Source organism: Leiobunum rupestre, chromosome 1, assembly GCF_980474605.1.
Source record: "Leiobunum rupestre chromosome 1, qqLeiRupe1.1.hap1, whole genome shotgun sequence".
NCBI classification, from domain to species: domain Eukaryota; kingdom Metazoa; phylum Arthropoda; class Arachnida; order Opiliones; family Sclerosomatidae; genus Leiobunum; species Leiobunum rupestre.
In genome coordinates, this window is record NC_143384.1 from 82,178,298 (window position 1) to 82,202,671 (window position 24,374).

The 24,374-nt window shown below is 30.1% G+C and overlaps 1 protein-coding gene and 22 non-coding genes across 23 annotated transcripts in view; all 23 read right to left on the minus strand.

Annotated features, from left to right (window-relative positions):
- Positions 1 to 14,519, minus strand: part of Naglu (N-acetyl-alpha-glucosaminidase) — a 78,949-nt gene extending 64,430 nt beyond the window's left edge. Inside the window, exons 1-6 of the mRNA XM_090154631.1 lie at positions 14,431 to 14,519; positions 11,322 to 11,385; positions 11,019 to 11,170; positions 9,001 to 9,179; positions 7,652 to 7,799; positions 6,957 to 7,027 (exon numbers count right to left, since the gene is read on the minus strand). Coding sequence (XP_090010757.1) covers positions 6,957 to 7,027; positions 7,652 to 7,799; positions 9,001 to 9,179; positions 11,019 to 11,170; positions 11,322 to 11,385; positions 14,431 to 14,454 — 638 coding nt within the window. The 5' untranslated portion in view covers positions 14,455 to 14,519. The remainder of the gene's footprint in view (positions 1 to 6,956; positions 7,028 to 7,651; positions 7,800 to 9,000; positions 9,180 to 11,018; positions 11,171 to 11,321; positions 11,386 to 14,430) is intronic.
- On the minus strand, positions 101 to 174 carry TRNAI-AAU (transfer RNA isoleucine (anticodon AAU)). Its single transcript has one exon. It is a non-coding gene; the product is annotated as a tRNA-Ile (tRNA).
- Positions 249 to 322, minus strand: TRNAL-AAG (transfer RNA leucine (anticodon AAG)). The gene has a single exon. It is a non-coding gene; the product is annotated as a tRNA-Leu (tRNA).
- Positions 397 to 470, minus strand: TRNAI-AAU (transfer RNA isoleucine (anticodon AAU)). Its single transcript has one exon. It is a non-coding gene; the product is annotated as a tRNA-Ile (tRNA).
- On the minus strand, positions 544 to 617 carry TRNAI-AAU (transfer RNA isoleucine (anticodon AAU)). The gene has a single exon. It is a non-coding gene; the product is annotated as a tRNA-Ile (tRNA).
- On the minus strand, positions 691 to 764 carry TRNAI-AAU (transfer RNA isoleucine (anticodon AAU)). The gene has a single exon. It is a non-coding gene; the product is annotated as a tRNA-Ile (tRNA).
- TRNAI-AAU (transfer RNA isoleucine (anticodon AAU)) lies at positions 837 to 910 on the minus strand. Its single transcript has one exon. It is a non-coding gene; the product is annotated as a tRNA-Ile (tRNA).
- TRNAI-AAU (transfer RNA isoleucine (anticodon AAU)) lies at positions 1,132 to 1,205 on the minus strand. Its single transcript has one exon. It is a non-coding gene; the product is annotated as a tRNA-Ile (tRNA).
- Positions 1,426 to 1,499, minus strand: TRNAI-AAU (transfer RNA isoleucine (anticodon AAU)). Its single transcript has one exon. It is a non-coding gene; the product is annotated as a tRNA-Ile (tRNA).
- Positions 1,720 to 1,793, minus strand: TRNAI-AAU (transfer RNA isoleucine (anticodon AAU)). Its single transcript has one exon. It is a non-coding gene; the product is annotated as a tRNA-Ile (tRNA).
- Positions 1,867 to 1,940, minus strand: TRNAI-AAU (transfer RNA isoleucine (anticodon AAU)). Its single transcript has one exon. It is a non-coding gene; the product is annotated as a tRNA-Ile (tRNA).
- TRNAI-AAU (transfer RNA isoleucine (anticodon AAU)) lies at positions 2,013 to 2,086 on the minus strand. Its single transcript has one exon. It is a non-coding gene; the product is annotated as a tRNA-Ile (tRNA).
- Positions 2,161 to 2,234, minus strand: TRNAL-AAG (transfer RNA leucine (anticodon AAG)). Its single transcript has one exon. It is a non-coding gene; the product is annotated as a tRNA-Leu (tRNA).
- TRNAI-AAU (transfer RNA isoleucine (anticodon AAU)) lies at positions 2,308 to 2,381 on the minus strand. Its single transcript has one exon. It is a non-coding gene; the product is annotated as a tRNA-Ile (tRNA).
- TRNAI-AAU (transfer RNA isoleucine (anticodon AAU)) lies at positions 2,456 to 2,529 on the minus strand. The gene has a single exon. It is a non-coding gene; the product is annotated as a tRNA-Ile (tRNA).
- TRNAI-AAU (transfer RNA isoleucine (anticodon AAU)) lies at positions 3,047 to 3,120 on the minus strand. Its single transcript has one exon. It is a non-coding gene; the product is annotated as a tRNA-Ile (tRNA).
- TRNAI-AAU (transfer RNA isoleucine (anticodon AAU)) lies at positions 3,341 to 3,414 on the minus strand. Its single transcript has one exon. It is a non-coding gene; the product is annotated as a tRNA-Ile (tRNA).
- TRNAL-AAG (transfer RNA leucine (anticodon AAG)) lies at positions 3,489 to 3,562 on the minus strand. Its single transcript has one exon. It is a non-coding gene; the product is annotated as a tRNA-Leu (tRNA).
- TRNAI-AAU (transfer RNA isoleucine (anticodon AAU)) lies at positions 3,637 to 3,710 on the minus strand. Its single transcript has one exon. It is a non-coding gene; the product is annotated as a tRNA-Ile (tRNA).
- On the minus strand, positions 3,784 to 3,857 carry TRNAI-AAU (transfer RNA isoleucine (anticodon AAU)). The gene has a single exon. It is a non-coding gene; the product is annotated as a tRNA-Ile (tRNA).
- Positions 3,931 to 4,004, minus strand: TRNAI-AAU (transfer RNA isoleucine (anticodon AAU)). Its single transcript has one exon. It is a non-coding gene; the product is annotated as a tRNA-Ile (tRNA).
- Positions 4,077 to 4,150, minus strand: TRNAI-AAU (transfer RNA isoleucine (anticodon AAU)). The gene has a single exon. It is a non-coding gene; the product is annotated as a tRNA-Ile (tRNA).
- On the minus strand, positions 4,372 to 4,445 carry TRNAI-AAU (transfer RNA isoleucine (anticodon AAU)). The gene has a single exon. It is a non-coding gene; the product is annotated as a tRNA-Ile (tRNA).
- Positions 14,520 to 24,374: the final 9,855 nt, after the last annotated feature.

Below are 24,374 nucleotides of genomic sequence, written 5' to 3' on the forward strand. Positions count from 1 at the left end.
ACGCTCTAACCAACTGAGTTAATGAACCGATGCCTTCAAATTCGATGAAATCTTTCCCGCCTTTTAAAAACAGTCGTTTCAATTAATAAATTCTTCTCCCTGGCCCATGGGGGGATTGAACCCACGACCTTCGCGTTATTAGCACGACGCTCTAACCAACTGAGCTAATGGGCCGATGCCATCAATTTCGATGAAATCTTTCCCGCCTTTTTAAAAATAGTCGTTTCAATTAAATTAATTCTTCCCTTTGGCCCATGTGGGGATTGAACCCACGACCTTCGCGTTCTTAGCACGACGCTCTAACCAACTGAGCTAATGGGCCGATGCCATCAATTTCGATGAAATCTTTCCCGCCTTTTTAAAACTAGTCGTTTCAATAAAAATATTTTTTCACTTTGGCCCATGGGGGGATCGAACCCACGACCTTCGCGTTATTAGCACGACGCTCTAACCAACTGAGCTAATGGGCCGATGCCTTCAAATTCGATTAAATCTTTCCCGCCTTTTAAAAACAGTCGTTTCAATTAAATTAATTCTACTCCTTGGCCCATGGGGGGATCGAACCCATGACCTTCGCGTTATTAGCACGACGCTCTAACCAACTGAGCTAATGGGCCGATGCCTTCAATTTCGATGAAATCTTTCCCGCGTTTTAAAAACAGTCGTTTCAATTAAATTAATTCTTCTCCTTGGCCCATGGGGGGATCGAACCCTCGACCTTCGCGTTATTAGCACGACGCTCTAACCAACTGAGCTAATGGGCCGATGCCTTCAATTTCGATGAAATCTTTCCCGCGTTTTAAAAACAGTCGTTTCAATTAATAAATTCTTCTCCTTGGCTCATGGGGGGATTGAACCCACGACCTTCGCGTTATTAGCACGACGCTCTAACCAACTGAGCTAATGGGCCGATGCCTTCAATTTCGATGAAATCTTTTCCGCCTTTTTAAAAATAATCGTTCAATAAAAACATTTATTCTCTTTGGCCAATGGGGGGATCGAACCCACGATCTTCGCGTTATTAGCACGACGCTCTAACCAAAAGAGCTAATGGGCCGATGCCTTCAAATTCGATGAAAACTTTCCCGCCTTTTCAAATATAGTCGTTTCAATAAAAATATTTTTTCACTTTGGCCCATGGGGGGATCGAACCCACGACCTTCGCGTTATTAGCACGACGCTCTAACCAACTAAGCTAATGGGCCGATGCCTTCAAATTCGATGAAATCTTTCCCGCCTTTTTAAAAGTAGTCGTTTCAATTAAATTAACTCTTCCCTTTGACTCATGGGGGGATCGAACCCATGACCTTCGCGTTATTAGCACGACGCTCTAACCAACTGAGCTAATGGACCGATGCCTTCAATTTCGATGAAATCTTTCGCGCGTTTTAAAAACAGTCGTTTCAATGAATAAATTCTTCTCCTTGGCCCATGGGGGGATTGAACCCACGACCTTCGCGTTATTAGCACGACGCTCTAGCCAACTGAGCTAATGGGCCGATGCCTTCAATTTCGATGAAATCTTTTCCGCCTTTTTAAAAATAATCGTTCATTAAAAACACTTATTCTTTATGGCCAATGGGGGGATCGAACCCACGACCATCGCGTTATTAGCACGACGCTATAACCAACTGAGCTAATGGGCCGATGCCATCAGTTTCGATGAAATCTTTCCCGCCTTTTTAAAAATAGTCGTTTCAATAAAAAAAATTTTCACTTTGGCCCATGGGGGGATCGAACCCACGACCTTCGCGTTATTAGCACGACGCTCTAACCAACTGAGCTAATTGGCCGATGCCTTCAATTTCGATGAAATCTTTCCCGCCTTTTAAAAACAGTCGTTTCAATAAAAATATTTTTTCACTTTGGCCCATGGGGGGATCGAACCCACGACCTTCGCGTTATTAGCACGACGCTCTAACCAACTGAGCTAATGGACCGATGCCTTCAATTTCGATGAAATCTTTCGCGCGTTTTAAAAACAGTCGTTTCAATGAATAAATTCTTCTCCTTGGCCCATGGGGGGATTGAACCCACGACCTTCGCGTTATTAGCACGACGCTCTAGCCAACTGAGCTAATGGGCCGATGCCATCAATTTCGATGAAATCTTTCCCGCCTTTTTAAAAATAGTCGTTTCAATTAAATTAATTCTTCCCTTTGGCCCATGGGGGGATTGAACCCACGACCTTCGCGTTCTTAGCACGACGCTCTAACCAACTGAGCTAATGGGCCGATGCCATCAATTTCGATGAAATCTTTCCCGCCTTTTTAAAAATAGTCGTTTCAATAAAAAAAATTTTCACTTTGGCCCATGGGGGGATCGAACCCACGACCTTCGCGTTATTAGCACGACGCTCTAACCAACTGAGCTAATGGGCCGATGCCTTCAATTTCGATGAAATCTTTCCCGCCTTTTTAAAAATAGTCGTTTCAATAAAAATATTTTTTCACTTTGGCCCATGGGGGGATCGAACCCACGACCTTCGCGTTATTAGCACGACGCTCTAACCAACTGAGCTAATGGGCCGATGCCTTCAATTTCGATGAAATCTTTCCCGCCTTTTTAAAAATAGTCGTTTCAATAAAAATATTTTTTCACTTTGACCCATGGGGCGATCGACCCCTTCGTCTTCGCGTTATTAGTCTGACGCTCTAACCAACTAAGCTAATGGGCCGATGCCTACAATTTCGATGAAATCTTTCCAGCCTTTTTAAAAATAGTCGTTTCAATTAAATCAACTCTTCCCTTTGGCACATGGGGGGATCGAACCCATGACCTTCGCGTTATTAGCACGACGCTCTAACCAACTGAGCTAATGGGCCGATGCCTTCAATTTCGATGAAATCTTTTCCGCCTTTTTAAAAATAATCGTTCAATAAAAACATTTATTCGCTTTGGCCAATGGGGGGATCGAACCCACGACCTTCGCGTTATTAGCACGACGCTCTAACCAACTGAGTTAATGGGCCGATGCCATCAATTTCGATGAAATCTTTCCCGCCTTTTTAAAAATAGTCGTTTCAATAAAAATATTTTTTCACTTTGGCCCATGGGGGGATCGAACCCACGACCTTCGCGTTATTAGCACGACGCTCTAACCAACTGAGCTAATGGGCCGATGCCTTTAATTTCGATGAAATCTTTCCCGCCTTTTTAAAAATAGTCGTTTCAATAAAAATATTTTTTCACTTTGGCCCATGGGGGGATCGAACCCACGACCTTCGCGTTATTAGCACGACGCTCTAACCAACTGAGTTAATGAACCGATGCCTTCAAATTCGATGAAATCTTTCCCGCCTTTTAAAAACAGTCGTTTCAATTAATAAATTCTTCTCCCTGGCCCATGGGGGGATTGAACCCACGACCTTCGCGTTATTAGCACGACGCTCTAACCAACTGAGCTAATGGGCCGATGCCATCAATTTCGATGAAATCTTTCCCGCCTTTTTAAAAATAGTCGTTTCAATTAAATTAATTCTTCCCTTTGGCCCATGGGGGGATTGAACCCACGACCTTCGCGTTCTTAGCACGACGCTCTAACCAACTGAGCTAATGGGCCGATGCCATCAATTTCGATGAAATCTTTCCCGCCTTTTTAAAACTAGTCGTTTCAATAAAAATATTTTTTCACTTTGGCCCATGGGGGGATCGAACCCACGACCTTCGCGTTATTAGCACGACGCTCTAACCAACTGAGCTAATGGGCCGATGCCTTCAAATTCGATTAAATCTTTCCCGCCTTTTAAAAACAGTCGTTTCAATTAAATTAATTCTACTCCTTGGCCCATGGGGGGATCGAACCCATGACCTTCGCGTTATTAGCACGACGCTCTAACCAACTGAGCTAATGGGCCGATGCCTTCAATTTCGATGAAATCTTTCCCGCGTTTTAAAAACAGTCGTTTCAATTAAATTAATTCTTCTCCTTGGCCCATGGGGGGATCGAACCCTCGACCTTCGCGTTATTAGCACGACGCTCTAACCAACTGAGCTAATGGGCCGATGCCTTCAATTTCGATGAAATCTTTCCCGCGTTTTAAAAACAGTCGTTTCAATTAATAAATTCTTCTCCTTGGCTCATGGGGGGATTGAACCCACGACCTTCGCGTTATTAGCACGACGCTCTAACCAACTGAGCTAATGGGCCGATGCCTTCAATTTCGATGAAATCTTTTCCGCCTTTTTAAAAATAATCGTTCAATAAAAACATTTATTCTCTTTGGCCAATGGGGGGATCGAACCCACGATCTTCGCGTTATTAGCACGACGCTCTAACCAAAAGAGCTAATGGGCCGATGCCTTCAAATTCGATGAAAACTTTCCCGCCTTTTCAAATATAGTCGTTTCAATAAAAATATTTTTTCACTTTGGCCCATGGGGGGATCGAACCCACGACCTTCGCGTTATTAGCATGACGCTCTAACCAACTGAGCTAATGGGCCGATGCCTTCAAATTCGATGAAAACTTTCCCGCCTTTTTAAAAATAATCGTTTCAAAAAAATTAATTCTTCTCTTTGACCCATAGCACTTCGCTTTAACCAAAGATCTGAGATAATGGGCCTATGATTCCCGGTTTTACACAGTCCTAAGGATTTGTTTGTATTATTTTCAAGTACCGTGTAGCCGTTTCCGATGCCCATGCCGAAGCCGCCGTGTCGCGCATATCTCTTCAACGGTGAGGGCTAGAAGAGTCAATGGTATCTCGTTCGAGTGTACATGAAAGCCTTTTATAAATTTTTGAAATCTAAGCCCAATTTACCGTTTTCGGTAGTTTGGCTTTGTGTGGTAGATATTTTATTTAATATTAAGTCCGATAACGTTAAAAAAATATTACTGGATAGGTTAGGATTCAGCGGATCTTTAACTTCGGTGATATCAGTAAATATTATATTTAAGTATTGTTTTCAGGGTAGTTTACGGGACCCCAATTTTCGTGGTTTTATATTTTCGCCGAAAAATCTACATACAGTTCCTTATTTTAAGTCCGATTTTCATGAAAGTTACATTTTTGAATAGCTATGGTTTCCATATAACCATAAGTAACATAATACACCTAAGTATGACATTAGGAAAATTTTCTACTACATCCTTTCTTCACAGTGTCGTCCAAATTTTTTCGAAATAGCGCCACTTGGTTGCGGCGGCATGAACTAATCTAACCCAACTTCCGCGAACGTGATTCCGCGGTTTTGAAAACCGTCATTTTTAGGCTTAAGGCGTATAGCCGCACTTATTTCGTTTACGCCACGGAAACTTTAACAACGGAAGAAATTAAAGAAATTGTATGTATTTTCCCCAACAATATTAAATCTTTATATCGGGCAAATGGTATTATATTAGAAATTCACCAACAACTCGAAATTTGTGGATCACTAGTGTAGTATATTGAGAAGATCAACCTCATTGATGATTATCAATGTTACGCACCAAATACTGTAGACGTTAAAAAACCTTCAGTTTGTTTCGTTTTTAATGTAAAAAGGTTTCTCATTTAGTTTACGAATATTTGATTACAATTTCTTCCAGATTTTTACTATTATAATTTGAATATACTTGTATTTTGTACCTGGATGAATGCCTGGTTTTGTCCGCTGCGATCAAAATAAAAATGAATTGACGAATTAAAATGTAATAATTAACCTTTTACAAACTTCTGGAATAACTTTTACAATTGCTAATTACGTAATAAATTTTTTTTTAGTCCAAACTTTGAAAATGACCCTAATAATATTTAGTATTTAGGTATAATTTTCCGATAGTGTTAGACCTAATAAGCCGACTACCATAACGGCCATTTTATTTCCTACATTTCGTACCTCATAATATTTTGTAGCGCTATATGATTGGCTAAATTTGAACTCTGACTCCTTTTCGATGACCAATAAAAAAAATAAAATCTCAAAGAGTATTAAACATCCGGGTTACAGAGTTGCTAGTCGTTTTTCTGATTTATCGTTGGTGACGAAAGGATGTAGTAATAAAAATGCATGAGCAAGGCTACAAGTGTCATACTTAGAGGTATTATGTTACTTATGATATAACCTAGAGTGGCAAATATGTTCCTTAATTTTAATTCTAAGTAAGGTTTTTTGGGCAGCCTATACGGACCCCCGCAATTTCCAACATTGTAAATCTGCGTATTTATAGAGGTCTACGCACCCGTTTCCCTCTAGCGTTTTTCAATACCGTTCAGAATGTGCTGCGCTTTGAACATATGACCAGAAGTAACAATTAAGTATTACACTGATCGAACTAGTGTTTGTCGTATAACCAGAAAAATAAGTGTGACATTCAAAGTAACAAATAAGGGTGATAAGAAGTAACAATTAGGTGTGATCAGAAGTAACAATTTAGTGTGACACTGATCGAACTGGTCTTTGTCGTATAACCAGAATCAATAAGTGTAACACTCAACGTCTGACCAGAAGTAACAAATACCTGTGATCAGAAGTAAAAATTAAGAGTGACACTGATCGAAGAAATCTACGATGCTTTCAAAGTATGACTAGAAGTAATAAATAAGTGGAAATACAATTATGTGTGGCCGTGGATATATATTGGTTGTGATACCGGCGTTGCAGGTTGCTGTGAATAGCTCAAACAAACTTAACACATTAGAAGGATTGTGTGTATTCTGACCGTCGTACGTCTTGTTTTATCATTAAATACTTCGTAAGAAAAGAGTGGCGTACATTGTTGACCTATGGGGGGATCGAAGCCACGACCTTCGCGTTATTAGCACCACGCTCTAACCAACTAAGCTAATGGGACGATGATTCCCGTCTTTTTTATAAATATTTCCCGGTATTATTAAAATACACATTTCGTTCATTAATTCACCACATTATTGGAAACAGTTATTTTAATAATAGTGTTATTTCGCGTAGGCTTTTTGTTTTCTATAACTAACCTGTTTATGAACAGCGGTGATCTTTAGAAACAAATAACATACCAGGCTAGAAAAGCTGGACCTGTGAAATATGCATCGATCTCATAGTCCGAAAATCCAATGCTTTTGTATACCTAAAAAAAGCGTGGATTATATTACCATTTAAACGAAAAATATAATTTTGGGCTATTTGTTCGTGTAAAAATATAGTTTAATTAATGAAGTCCATAGGTGGTTTCTTTTAACTCTATATTTTAATTAAATGACTACCACGCGAGTGTTAGGGCCACATAACCGTCCTCTTTCCTTGGGTAGAGGGTTAGAAATAGAAAAATAACTTCAGTGTCTTTGCCCTTTAAATAGATGCCGTTTTTTTATTTAAAACTACGTATTATAAATTATTTCGAAAGTTACGGTCTGGTCATAGATGGAACTTCAGATTAATTGGGTTTGATTAACAATTTGAGTAAGGAAATTTAAAGAAAAGCTCCATGAAGACTATTTTTAAGGGACTAACTTCTTTTGAAATCGGTTTCGATGCTAGTTTATTCGAAGAAGTCCACACGGGCCTTACCAAACAACTAGTATTAATCTTTATGGCGTTCTTGTATTTTTTCACAAAGCAATATAATTTTTGCGTCATTTGCTTCTATTTTGATAAATTGATAAGAAAAAAGTGCTTGAGGGGGTTGGAGAACAAATACATAATATTTATTTAATTTAATAATAGCCAATCAACAAGTAGCCTTCGCACGTACCCTGTACCAAATGGCTTCCTGCGCAGTGAACGCCAGTGGCAAATTGATTCCGTTCAGGGCCATCCAGTCGATTTCGCGCTCCCATCTGTCCCAGTCCCACCAAACCATCGAGTAGCTGGCGGTGCACACGTTCTCGTAATACCGAAACCTAAGAAGAGACATTCAGACACGATCCACTTTGGAAAACCAATAGATCAACACCGAAAGTCAGTTTGTTAAAATTCTCTTCCTTTTGTCTTTAATAATAATAATAATAATCAGCTAGGCTAATACCCAAGGCACCACCTTAGGCCTAAGTCATCAAGCGACTGTTAAAGCCATTAATTCAGGTGGCCGGTTTACAATGCGTAGGAGGGTGGTGGCAACTTGGCAAGCCCTGCATGCCACAATAGTCAACACTAACTATTACCGTTAACCTCAAGACTCACTTCCCAAAAGACACAGCGTCGTCTGTTCCGTCGTCTTCCCTTAAAGGGAGTATAACCCAAATTGAGAAGGTCAAGCTTCTGTAGTTTTTCAATCTACAATGTATTAGAATATTCCAATTTCGTATCTTCCGGCGACGTGGACCAAAATATCGCTAGTAGAATTACGCCCAAACAGCATTTTGTACTACGTTCTTTGATTGTCGGGCTACGCGTTAGTAATGCCGTAAGCTTGGTCTTCCCTGCTAGGGTTATACTTACTTTAAAGGGGTCCACCAGCTGCACTATAGGAGAGAAACACATGCCCCGCTCAGCCAAATTGGACGTTGTTAGTTTCGTTACGTCGCGCCAACGGAGAATGGCGCTGCAGACGACGTTACGACAGCTCTCGTATGTTTTGGATACTTATTTATCATAGACGGTAAAATAAATGGGGTGGCAATTTTAACCAAATTCAGAACCGGACGCTATCTTGGGAAGAAAATCCAGATTGGTTGATATTTGAGCATGCGCAGAGTCTGTTTACTGCCGGTTTTCCGATAAATATATATTTATGTAATCTGACCTAAATCATGATCCTTTACATAACCTCATCTAAGTAAACTAACCGTTATTTCGGAATAAAATTCTTGACAAAATGCTCGTTTAATTATAAATGTTGCTATAATTTGGAACTAATTAAGTATTTACCAAAATTATTAATTGAATAAATCATTATAGACGTGTAAAATGGTATAAATTACGTCAGTGACTGTTGAAGTTGCGAAGCGGTGAGAGTGGCCCAAGGTCCGTCGAGAAAAATACACTATGAGAGTGGCAGCCATGTTATCACGAATTCTTCCCCCAAAATCTAAAACCTTCCGAGGCCATTGGAATTTATTTTACCGTCTATAGTGAAAAGTGGAATAAATTAACGTAACTTACCCATCGTTTGTACTTATTTTAACCGGTTTGGTTGGCAATGGCAAATCATCGATTTCAACCTGGTTCCCCGACCAAGAGACGTGCAGTTGGCAGAAGTACTTCAAATAATACTGAAAGCTCATACCCAGAGCAATCGGAGACGAACCAGTCAAGGAGACATTCCCTTCTTTGGAATCAATCTAAAATTAAGAATGATCCTTGAATGGCATATTCGGAGACATATACTAAAATTAACCGCCCAACTTGTTGTAAACAGGACAAAACATTAAAATCTAATATTTGAAATTACTAGATCTGACCATCGAAGAGTCGATGACATTCATTTTTATTAATTTACGATATCATAACACTTAACTTAAAGCAACTGTCGGCTCTATCATTGCCACCTGCATTATGAAAAGGCCCCTGTTATTATAGATGGCCATGAATCTATCTGATTCTTCGAAAAAAGCAACTTTAGTGGGGAGCGTGGTGCCATCTATTAATCGCAAAAGAAGTTAAATTCAAAATAGCCCAATGAACCTTGTAGAGAACCTTTGTAGAGTATTATATTTAGACTACTTATACTTTATTTAGTGGGCTTTAACCTAAACTATACAGGGTGTCCACTAAAAATGAACCAGGGCGAATATCTGAAAATCGGTTTTATTTACGAATATGAAATTTCCAGGTCACATAGAGTGTGTAGGGGGAACACCTACTATGAAAATTTCGATGACCTTGAACTATGTCTTCAAGGTCATCCAAACATTATCTCGAGAACCGTAAGTGTTAGAAAGTTGGTACCAATTTGAAACGTATTCCCTGTCACGTTTTAGGTCTAGCTAGCTTTGACCCGATCGGATTTGACCAATACTCAGTCGAGAAAATTGTAACTAAAATCACAAAGGTCGTAAGGGAAAATTGAAAGAAAGCGCTAATAACTCGAAAACAAGTCGTTCATTTTTTAGTGAGCACCCTGTAAAAAATATTGTTTAAAATTACTGTAATTTATGTCATTGACCAATTTACAAACGATCCAATCAACGCGAGGGGTACTTATAAGTACCCGCCCTTTGGGTCAAAATTTAGCTTAACGAACTTGTTTTGATTACGACGATCTGTTGCAAAAAGAGCTACTTGACGTCGAGCCGACACTTAACTTAAGTGTATAGATTTTGTTTCCAGCCAAATTTTTAGGCGTCCATTTTTAACAAACCATGACCATTGCTATTAGGGTTGTAAATAACTAATTTACGTAAGGAACAACCAGGGATAGCAGCTTAAAGCTTCGGTGTTATGCTGTTATACCGACGCCCCACTCCATTTCACGCTCCATCTTGATTTTAGATCTAGAGCACCATCTCTTGAACGGAGCCCGAAATGTTTTTCATAAGTATTATAATATTAATGAATTATTATAAGTATATTATTTTTATATACGTTATATTTACTATTTAGCATATTAAATACCTTTCTTTCATATTATTTTGCTGTTTTTATTTATATATATTAAGCAATTTTAATCATTTAAAAATAAAAATACAAAAAGTATTCATTTAGAAAGCAGTGTATTTTCTTTACTTTGGTATGATAACCATCCAGAAGGTCGTTTCTTTGAATAAAGCTAAGATGTCTGCTGAATAGTGACCACCATGCAATAATTTGTGAAGAATTTCATTATAAATTGCAATGGACTGCTCACATATAGGGCACTCTGAATGTTAATTAAAGCTACGATGTCCTACGTGAATAGCGTATTTTTCAAAATATAGTAATATTATAAATTGAATATTTACACAATCAGTAAGGTATCGTTATTTCACTCTATCCAATGGTTTTTTTTTAATTTTTAATTTGACGTATTTCCTTCTAGCCACTAGGAAAGTTCTCTAGCAGAGCCTGTGGGAACATGTGAGCTTTTTTCCAAAATCACCACTTATAATAACTCGCAAGTGATGGAGAAAATGCGGATATAGTGAGTGGAAATGACATTTTAGCCCGAAACAAAGTCTTTAATAATTTTGAAATATGGTTACCACGAAAGTGTCTTTCCCATCAGGTCCGATGTCCTGATCAATTTCGACGATAAACTTGTCGACGTGTTTCGGAAGAATTCTGGTGATCAATCCACGAATCACGGATACGTCCGAAATTCTGGGCCTCAAACTTTTGATATGGCAATCAAAATCTGAAAGAGATTACTTCCGATGTTTCAATTATATTAGACAAGTTAAGCCGCCCCTCAAAAACGTGAGGGGGAGCCTATAAGGGATTCGCTCCAACTGTTTGTTTCCCTGTAAGTAATTTGAAAAACAGTCTATTCACTCCGTTTAACTTACCTTTGCACAAAGGAACCGTTTCTGTCTCGAAATTTTCAATATTCGAAACACACGAGAGAGCAATCTGTAAAAAAAATTATTTTATTATTTAAAAATACCACCAGAGTATGGAGGGAAATATTTCAAACTATCTAGATAACCTGACAATTTAAAGTGATTGTGAGGTCTTTTCATAGGGTGACTCTTTCCCAATCAGCAAGAGACATAGAAGAAAAAGAGTCTGCCTCAAGAGCCCTTCCAAGCTAGCTTCTACAATAGGTTTCCTGAAAACTTTCAACTTCGCCAACCTCCCTCTTACCCCCTGTACCAGCGAGCCAATCATATTGGTCAAATTGAAATCGTTTTTTTTTTCAAAGTAGTACCCGCGACACTAGCGACCATAGTAGGAATTCCGGCGAGCTCACGAATAACGCATTTTCAAAGTGCTACGCCCGTCAAATGTAATCATACGCAAGGGGAGAAAGAACACGACGGAGAAGTTGGACATTTTCATAGCACACGCAGGAAGCGTCGAGGCAGACTCTTTTTTTTCTATGTCTCTGGCCATTAGTCCAGTAACTTTCATCAAAATTTTTGGCAAACTTAAAAACAATTGTGGTGAATTTTTGCTTGCACCTTTATCAATTTATGTATTTATATTTGAGGGGAACCACTATGTTGGGACCGATTTAGCTCTAAAGGTAAGCTCCTTCCCTCCTAAAGAAAACAAATGACTCTGGTATCTCATATGTTCCCTAAAAAGTATGTCTTCCAATTGAAGCACACGCCGGTGCAGATTTTCCTCCCCCCCCTCTCTTGTTGGCGGAAATTTGGAACATGATACCAGTGACGTAGCTGATGGTCCGCAGGTCCCACGGCACGGGGGGGGGGGCTCACCATGCATAAAAAAATTGAAAAGGGGGGGCCCCATTGAGATTTTGCGGAGGGGCCTCTGAGTTATCAGCTACGCCACTGCATGATACCAGCAGACCGTCTCGACACAGTCATTCTCCTTAGGTGGGGTGGCGGAATTAGTTAGCACTTTCGCCTCGCAGCAAGAGTAGCCGGGTTCGATTCCCGCTTGTGGCACTGGCTGGACAACTCGGAACTACTCCTTCTGCGTAGAGTTTGCAAGTTCTCTAACCATTATTTAAAGGGCTTAAAAACTTGTTGGGGTTAACGTTAATAGCTAATGTAGGGAGTTGTTGGCTCGCGTGGCTTGAAGGGCTTGCCACCACCCTCCTACGCATTGTAACCCGGCTACTTGTTAAAGGTATTAAAAGTCGCTAGAAGACTTGGGCCTAAGATGGATCCAAGGGTATTAGCCTAGCTGATTATCATTTATATGTAAATAAAAAAATTACTTTTATTTAGTCTTAAAACGTAATGCATCAAAAGTCCCCATAATTTGGTGGTACGCGTAATTTTTTGTGTGCAAAAACGCCACTAAAAACGGATTTTCCCTTATTACAAAATTAAACACCCTACAAAAAAGGGTTAAATCCAAATTTATCAGCCGAGCTATCGTTATAACGCAATTTCGGTTTACAAGGCAGTAGCTTTAACAGCACTAAAGATTTCGAATTACCGAAGGCTGTAATTAGTATTAGAAGCTTGTAATCGTTCTGCAAATGTTTCGTCGTTAGCCCATCGGAGTTCCAGGTCTCAATTCATGGAATTTTGGCAATCGTTCAAGTCTCTATAGTGCTAAAATATCTAATCTATATAATCATTTATCTTTATTTTATTAAAAAAAAAATACTTCATCTAAACATTTTTTCAAAATTTAATAAACAGCGTTTGCCTTAAGATCAAATGATAGTATATTTTGTATCAACGAATATACATGATTTCGTAATTCATTTTAAACGAATAATAGTCATTTGAAGCTCGCCACCGAAAACGCGTTGGAAGATCGAGCAGCTGCTTTTGAACTCTCATCACGACCTAATTAACTCACAGGGATGTTCCTCTTATTCTCAATTTGATTTAAATCAGTTATTTAAAACGAGTCATTTTTACAAAATCACCTATTGTATTTCAGTGTATGTATGAAAATATTAAAAAGTTGCAATGTATATTCAGAGCAAACTAAATGCAATTTAATTTTAATAACTAATTAATTAAAATTGTATCGTACATAACCGCTGCACACATTATTAATCACTTTGTCAAGAGATTTTCAATCAATTGCAAATCAGATTTAAATCGATTAAATCGTATATATTCTAATTTTTTACCATATGGTTAAAATGTAATTAATTAAAGTTTTAAGAAAAAGTTCTGATACTTCATGGTATGTCTTTTTTTATTAAATTTTAAAATAAAAGACATACCACGAAGTATCAGAACGTTTTCTTAAAACTTTAATTAATTAAATCGATTTACATGTAATCTGACAGTTTTCTTCGTTATCACCCACCATTTTTTTTGCCCTTGTGATTCAATTAAGGAAGTTGAGACGGTCGTAAAATTAACGCTGTCGTATTTTATCATAGAAACCAAGTACACTGTAGGCAAACGACAAAACCCAGAGTTCAATCTCCCTCTTTATTTCCGGTTTTAAATCACTTCTTTGTTCAGTTTTCCCTACAAAACAAAACCCACCTAAGAAGCGTTTCTGAGAGATACATAGTGCAGGACCTGCCTGTTTACGAGTATTATGAACATGCTGTATTATTACATTATAAGTTTGAAATATCACTCTTGAACTGACAAGGAGAGTACCCGGGGTGTTTATTGCCGATTTTGTTCAAAGTCGGGCGTAATGTAGACCCATGTGAGATATGAAATTTCCCAAAAGGAGACGTTGCACTAACCATTCGATTTGCCATGGCAACCGTAAAGGTTTTTGGCCAATTAAAACAAAAATAAGATTTTTTTCCTTTTTGTTATTTTACCTAAAAATGGTTACAACTTTACACAATTTTCGGTTGCCATGGCAAATAGATTGGGTAGTCTAATAGTTTCTAAAACTCAGTATTTCGCTTCGCACAATTTTTTCTTCCAAAAAGTCTTAAAAAAATTAACTGGAGCCGGTTTCAGGAGAAAAACATAAGAAATATAGGCAGGTGAATACTTATCTAGTAAAATATATATGGTACACTTTTGGTAATAATAATTATCTCACCGTGATCAGAAGTGCTGTCTTCATATTTTCGCACTATTCCCGCGTCCCAAACGAGTTCCCTTCTAGACGACAATACATTGGGAAAAACACTGCCACTTATTTTTATACATGTAGAGATTCTATTGTTATTGATAAATTGCGCTTTGATAAGGGGATATAGTTTTATCTAATACAGAAGCATTCTTGAATAAAGAAAATAAGATTTTGTTGCCGAGGCTTAAGGGCTCTCGGGAAATATCTCGTTCACGACTCTCGAGTGCGTTTACAAATTGGCAGAGGCCTAACCATATTTCCCCGTTACAGAAATTACACCCAGGGCGAGGAATAAAGAGTTTCAGCAAACCCATTTCTAGGCGTTTGCAGGAACGTCTGCTGCATTGCTAGGTTCAAGAGATTGGTATACGTTCGCGTAAACGCCTAGAAATAGGTTTGCTGAAACTCTCTATTTACTTTCAGTCCGTTAAGGAGACACTTTTGTTCTTTAAAGACAACATGATTTATTAGTAGTTAGAAAAACATCAACTAAGCTAAATAGCTAATTTAAGAGGGGACGTAATCCCTATGACGCAGCGTTGCCAATCGTCTGATAATAAATAATTTACAAGACGATAAAATCGATTAAATTTTATTGTGGCACAATAACCTTTATGGCGTAACTGGTTAAAATTGCAACGATTAATATTTTCATTATTAATTTGGGGAATTTTTTCAAAGGCCCGAAATTATTTAATTATTTTTAAATTTTGGAGCTAAACAACTGAGGTAGTGAGGTAATGAGCCAATCATAAGTCTACAAAATAGTTCCATAAGTTTGTCACATTGGGGAATATTTTAATGAGAGCTAGTAAGTAACGGAGTGACGTCATCACATGAAGAAAATCTCCCCCTAGCGCGGCGCTGTCAAAGGCTACGTTTAACAGCGGACGCAAAACGGCGACGAAGCCCGTAATGCAGTCTCTCTTGCAAATAGCTCTTAGTAAAACTTTTGCATGTGAAGAATAGGAAGTGTCACACTTATGTAACAATATTATGGTTTTAAAAGACCACAAATCTAAAATCCGGCCAGGCTTAACTATTTAGATAAACTATTATAAAATTACCTATGTACTGAAATATTTGAGGGACTATATATGGAAATTCAACTTAAAATTATAACCAAAGCATAAAGCCTTAAAATAACTATAATTTTGCGATATTTTTATAAATTTCAGTACTATGTATTCATTATGGTCAAGTTTCGCGCCATAGAAAACCAGGTTTATTTATATCGTAAAAGGTCCGGTGGTGGCGCTCCCCGACGGCCGACAGATGTCGCTAACGTTCACACCAAAACAAGATAGTTAAGTGACATTTTGACCCAAAAGGCGATAATTATAGGTAAACCTCGCGTTGATTGGATCGTTTGTAAATTAGTGAATAACATAAATTACAGCAATTATAATATTTTTACATGGGATATATAATTTAGGCTTAAGTCCACTAAACAGAGTATAAGTTGTTTAATTATAATTATCAACAACGGCTCTCTGACGACGTTATCATGGGGGGGGGGGGCAGAATAACATGTAAAAGATTGGTGTATATGGCTGGAAGCCTTCACACCATACACACAGGAGAGGGACTCATTCACTACAATACCATGAAGTAATACAAAAGGCCCAAACAAACGTCCGAAAAGAGTTATAGTCAAGCTTGAATGGTTTTACGTAAAATGTCACAGGTGGCCGCAACGACGTCGGAGAATCCGGCGTGTACCGCACTGACGACGTCTACTAGATTGGTCGGCAGAGCCCTAGACGTAAGTGCCCGAAGAAGAAAAGCCCGAGCGGTCCGTCGCGATGGGCAAGCGAATAAGGCGTGGGACGCGTCATCCACTGCGGCTCGACACCGAGTGCAGGACATTCGCCAAAGCTGTTTTGTAGAAAAACACCGTAGATTAACAAGCGTTGGTGGCTGAGTGTTTAGAGTACATCTATTAAACGAGGCAAACCCGGGTTCGATTCCCGGCCGGCGCCAAAAAATCGCAAATTGATACTAAGACGAATACCGTGTACAACTGGTGGAAACCCTGCCATTGGACGCTGAGAGGTTGCATAACACTCAGCACTCGGTACGTCCCAAAGTCATTAAGAAGAAGTTGGAGAGAAAACGCCCATATAAACACAACAGACTCAACATGCACATCCATCAGAACACAAACACAACAAATTCAACACTCACAACCTACGCATAAACATTACAAAAACGTAATACACCAAACCGTCACGACGGTGAGCGAAAAAACACCATCCAAACCAAACCGCAAAGCAATCCGTTAACGCTCACCGTCACACGGTGGTTTTGCCAACCCTTCGAGTAACTGCGAACGCAGTGAGCCAAGAAACTGCGTACGCAGTGATTACCCTTTGCCCCGAAAATGCGAACGCGTTCGCAGGCCTGACAGACAGACCCACAGACCCACAGACAGACTGACACGGTAGTTGTATAACCCCTCCTAGGGTACAAAGTCCCCTCGGAGAGGTAAAACCAAACGCGCCACCCAGGTTTCGAACCCAGGCCATTCGGCTTGGCAGTCAAGCGCTCTATCACAGAACCACCGATAGCAGTTAAGCTTCACTGAAAATAAGACACTCATCGTAAGAATAATAGGTAATAAAGTCTTGAATTTTTTTATGAATGAATTTATGAAGGCCTAATCTGGTTTTTTTACGAATGAAATTATGTTGATTTAATCTTGTTTGTCTAATCTTTGGTATTGTTGGTTTTTTCTGTCTTATATTTGTATCTACTATTTTTAAGTTTATTTCCTTTTACCCGTAAAATCGTCCAGTCTTAGAGGAACCTTTAAGAGCGTAAGCCATGCCCAAAAGCTTATCCGGTTTCATTATAATAACGTGAAAATCGTATTTGTGAATGGTAAGGTGTTGCGCTTCTTGATATTATATTTTCTATTGCTTGATTTCTAAGTATTTGAACTAATTTATTGCATGACTGCGTTATAATATATATATATTTTTATCGAGTTGAATACATCGTGCGCTTACACTTATGTTGATCTGGATTTTAACTGGGTCGTCGTTACTTCGTAATTTATTTTAAACGTTTTCTCGACTGATTAAGATGTTTAATTTTAAATAAAATGAGCGTTAGAGATGCGACAAGTATTTCGTAAGCGCGAAAAATACAAATATCCTCTATAGATATTTCTTTCATTAAAATTGGCTTCGTATTATATTTAACTGATAAACTTGTACCGTAAATAGGGTTAAATTCAATTGTGCATTGTTTTAGTACGTCTAACTCACTGTTGTAACTACTTAATTTATAATATTCTGAATAAATTATACTCGGTTGTTTCGTCTCAATTATTTTAATTATAATTAAAATTTTATACCGGGCTGGATTGAACCTGGATTACGTTTTTAGTAAATAACTCTGAATTGCGGAGATCTATCTTTAAGGGTCATCTCGAGAAATTAATACCGCTAGGGACAATTCTTCCGAGGAGAGGTATATTTTGGCTTGCCAACTTGTTAAAGTTAACATTTTTTACGTATGAAATTTTAAAGGTCAAATCTTGTTTTAGCGCAGTCAGCAGAGATAAGAGGGTTAAAGGGTAGAACCTGTGCGTGATCGACTTTGTTAGTTTATACAACCAGCGTGTTAGTCTGTGTGTGTGTGGGTGTGTGTGTGGGGGGTGTGTTTGTGTGGGTGTGTGTGTGTGGGGGTGTGTGTGTGTGGGTACGTGTGTGTGGCCTGCGAACGCGTTCGCATTTTCGGGGTAAAGGGTAATCACTGCGTACGCAGTCGAACAACCGTTTTAGCAGTTTAAAGGATGGCAAAACCACCATGTGACGATAAGCGTTAACGGTTAAATTTGCGATTGCGTTGAGTATTTCATTAAATATAAGATTAATATAATTTATAAATATTTCATTAAATATAATATTAATATAATTTATAAATATTTCATTAAATATAAGATTAATATAATTTATAAATATTTCATTAAATATAAGATTACTATAATTTATAAATATTTCATTAAATGTAAGATTAATATAATTTATAAATATTTCATTAAATATAAGATTAATATAATTTATAAATATTTAATTAAATATAAGATTAATATAATTTATAAATATTTCATTAAATATAAGATTAATATAATTTATAAATATTTCATTAAATATAAGATTAATATAATTTATAAATATTTCATTAAATATAAGATTAATATAATTTATAAATATTTCATTAAATATAAGATTAATATAATTTATAAATATTTAATTAAATATAAGATTAATATAATTTATAAATATTTAATTAAATATAAGATTAATATAATTTATAAATATTTAATTAAATATAAGATTAATATAATTTATAAATATTTAATTAAATATAAGATTAATATAATTTATAAATATTTAATTAAATATAAGATTAATATAATTTATAAATATTTAATTAAATATAAGATTAATATCATTTATAAATATTTAATTAAATATAAGATTAATATAATTTATAAATATTTAATTAAATATAAGATTAATATAATTTATAAATATTTAATTAAATATAAGATTAATATAATTTATAAATATTTAATTAAATATAAGATTAATATAATTTATAAATATTTAATTAAATATTAGATTAATATAATTTATAAATATTTAATTAAATATAAGATTAATATAATTTATAAATATTACATTAAATATAAGATTAATATAATTTATAAATATTTAATTAAATATACGATTAATATAATTTATAAATATTTAATTAAATATAAGATTAATATAATTTATAAATATTTAATTAAATATAAGATTAATATAATTTATAAATATTACATTAAATATAAGATTAATATAATTTATAAATATTTCATTAAATGTAAGATTAATATAATTTATAAATATTTCATTAAATGTAAGATTAATATAATTTATAAATATTTCATTAAATATAAGATTAATATAATTTATAAATATTTCATTAAATATAAGATTAATATAATTTATAAATATTTCATTAAATATAAGATTAATATAATTTATAAATATTTAATTAAATATAAGATTAATATAATTTATAAATATTTAATTAAATATAAGATTAATATAATTTATAAATATTTAATTAAATATAAGATTAATATAATTTATAAATATTTAATTAAATATAAGATTAATATCATTTATAAATATTTAATTAAATATAAGATTAATATGATTTATAAATATTTAATTAAATATAAGATTAATATAATTTATAAATATTTAATTAAATATAAGATTAATATAATTTATAAATATTTAATTAAATATAAGATTAATATAATTTATAAATATTTAATTAAATATAAGATTAATATAATTTATAAATATTTAATTAAATATAAGATTAATATAATTTATAAATATTTAATTAAATATAAGATTAATATAATTTATAAATATTACATTAAATATAAGATTAATATAATTTAAAAATATTACATTAAATATAAGATTAATATAATTTATAAATATTTAATTAAATATAAGATTAATATAATTTATAAATATTTAATTAAATATAAGATTAATATAATTTATAAATATTTAATTAAATATAAGATTAATATAATTTATAAATATTTAATTAAATATAAGATTAATATAATTTATAAATATTACATTAAATATAAGATTAATATAATTTATAAATATTACATTAAATATAAGATTAATATAATTTATAAATATTTAATTAAATATAAGATTAATATAATTTATAAATATTTAATTAAATATAAGATTAATATAATTTATAAATATAACATTAAATATAAGATTAATATAATTTATAAATATTTCATTAAATGTAAGATTAATATAATTTATAAATATTTCATTAAATGTAAGATTAATATAATTTATAAATATTTCATTAAATATAAGATTAATATAATTTATAAATATTTCATTAAATATAAGATTAATATAATTTATAAATATTTCATTAAATATAAGATTAATATAATTTATAAATATTTAATTAAATATAAGATTAATATAATTTATAAATATTTAATTAAATATAAGATTAATATAATTTATAAATATTTAATTAAATATAAGATTAATATAATTTATAAATATTTAATTAAATATAAGATTAATATCATTTATAAATATTTAATTAAATATAAGATTAATATGATTTATAAATATTTAATTAAATATAAGATTAATATAATTTATAAATATTTAATTAAATATAAGATTAATATAATTTATAAATATTACATTAAATATAAGATTAATATAATTTATAAATATTTAATTAAATATAAGATTAATATAATTTATAAATATTTAATTAAATATAAGATTAATATAATTTATAAATATAACATTAAATATAAGATTAATATAATTTATAAATATTTCATTAAATGTAAGATTAATATAATTTATAAATATTTCATTAAATGTAAGATTAATATAATTTATAAATATTTCATTAAATATAAGATTAATATAATTTATAAATATTTCATTAAATATAAGATTAATATAATTTATAAATATTTCATTAAATATAAGATTAATATAATTTATAAATATTTAATTAAATATAAGATTAATATAATTTATAAATATTTAATTAAATATAAGATTAATATAATTTATAAATATTTAATTAAATATAAGATTAATATAATTTATAAATATTTAATTAAATATAAGATTAATATCATTTATAAATATTTAATTAAATATAAGATTAATATGATTTATAAATATTTAATTAAATATAAGATTAATATAATTTATAAATATTTAATTAAATATAAGATTAATATAATTTATAAATATTTAATTAAATATAAGATTAATATAATTTATAAATATTTAATTAAATATAAGATTAATATAATTTATAAATATTTAATTAAATATAAGATTAATATAATTTATAAATATTTAATTAAATATAAGATTAATATAATTTATAAATATTACATTAAATATAAGATTAATATAATTTATAAATATTTAATTAAATATAAGATTAATATGATTTATAAATATTTAATTAAATATAAGATTAATATAATTTATAAATATTTAATTAAATATAAGATTAATATAATTTATAAATATTTAATTAAATATAAGATTAATATAATTTATAAATATTTAATTAAATATAAGATTAATATAATTTATAAATATTTAATTAAATATAAGATTAATATAATTTATAAATATTTAATTAAATATAAGATTAATATAATTAATAAATATTTAATTAAATATAAGATTAATATAATTAATAAATATTTAATTAAATATAAGATTAATATAATTTATAAATATTTAATTAAATATTAGATTAATATAATTTATAAATATTTAATTAAATATAAGATTAATATAATTTATAAATATTACATTAAATATAAGATTAATATAATTTATAAATATTTAATTAAATATAAGATTAATATAATTTATAAATATTTAATTAAATATAAGATTAATATAATTTATAAATATTTAATTAAATATAAGATTAATATAATTTATAAATATTACATTAAATATAAGATTAATATAATTTATAAATATTTCATTAAATGTAAGATTAATATAATTTATAAATATTTCATTAAATGTAAGATTAATATAATTTATAAATATTTCATTAAATATAAGATTAATATAATTTATAAATATTTCATTAAATATAAGATTAATATAATTTATAAATATTTAATTAAATATAAGATTAATATAATTTATAAATATTTAATTAAATATAAGATTAATATAATTTATAAATATTTAATTAAATATAAGATTAATATAATTTATAAATATTTAATTAAATATAAGATTAATATAATTTATAAATATTTAATTAAATATAAGATTAATATAATTTATAAATATTTAATTAAATATAAGATTAATATAATTTATAAATATTTAATTAAATATAAGATTAATATAATTTATAAATATTTAATTAAATATAAGATTAATATAATTTATAAATATTTAATTAAATATAAGATTAATATAATTTATAAATATTTAATTAAATATAAGATTAATATAATTTATAAATATTTAATTAAATATAAGATTAATATAATTTATAAATATTTAATTAAATATAAGATTAATATAATTTATAAATATTTAATTAAATATAAGATTAATATAATTTATAAATATTTAATTAAATATAAGATTAATATAATTTATAAATATTTAATTAAATATAAGATTAATATAATTTATAAATATTTAATTATATATAAGATTAATATAATTTATAAATATTTAATTAAATATAAGATTAATATAATTTATAAATATTTAATTAAATATAAGATTAATATAATTTATAAATATTTAATTAAATATAAGATTAATATAATTTATAAATATTACATTAAATATAAGATTAATATAATTTATAAATATTTCATTAAATATAAGATTAATATAATTTATAAATATTTAATTAAATATAAGATTAATATAATTTATAAATATTTAATTAAATATAAGATTAATATAATTTATAAATATTTCATTAAATATAAGATTAATATAATTTATAAATATTTAATTAAATATAAGATTAATATAATTTATAAATATTTCATTAAATATAAGATTAATATAATTTATAAATATTTAATTAAATATAAGATTAATATAATTTATAAATATTTAATTAAATATAAGATTAATATAATTTATAAATATTTAATTAAATATAAGATTAATATAATTTATAAATATTTAATTAAATATAAGATTAATATAATTTATAAATATTTAATTAAATATAAGATTAATATGATTTATAAATATTTAATTAAATATAAGATTAATATAATTTATAAATATTTAATTAAATATAAGATTAATATAATTTATAAATATTTAATTAAATATAAGATTAATATAATTTATAAATATTTAATTAAATATAAGATTAATATAATTTATAAATATTTAATTAAATATAAGATTAATATAATTTATAAATATTTAATTAAATATAAGATTAATATAATTTATAAATATTTAATTAAATATAAGATTAATATAATTTATAAATATTTAATTAAATATAAGATTAATATAATTTATAAATATTACATTAAATATAAGATTAATATAATTTATAAATATTTCATTAAATGTAAGATTAATATAATTTATAAATATTTAATTAAATATAAGATTAATATAATTTATAAATATTTAATTAAATATAAGATTAATATAATTTATAAATATTTAATTAAATATAAGATTAATATAATTTATAAATATTACATTAAATATAAGATTAATATAATTTATAAATATTTCATTAAATGTAAGATTAATATAATTTATAAATATTTCATTAAATATAAGATTAATATAATTTATAAATATTTCATTAAATATAAGATTAATATAATTTATAAATATTTCATTAAATATAAGATTAATATATTTTATAAATATTTAATTAAATATAAGATTAATATAATTTATAAATATTTAATTAAATATAAGATTAATATAATTTATAAATATTTAATTAAATATAAGATTAATATAATTTATAAATATTTAATTAAATATAAGATTAATATCATTTATAAATATTTAATTAAATATAAGATTAATATGATTTATAAATATTTAATTAAATATAAGATTAATATAATTTATAAATATTTAATTAAATATAAGATTAATATAATTTATAAATATTTAATTAAATATAAGATTAATATAATTTATAAATATTTAATTAAATATAAGATTAATATAATTTATAAATATTTAATTAAATATAAGATTAATATAATTTATAAATATTTAATTAAATATAAGATTAATATAATTTATAAATAT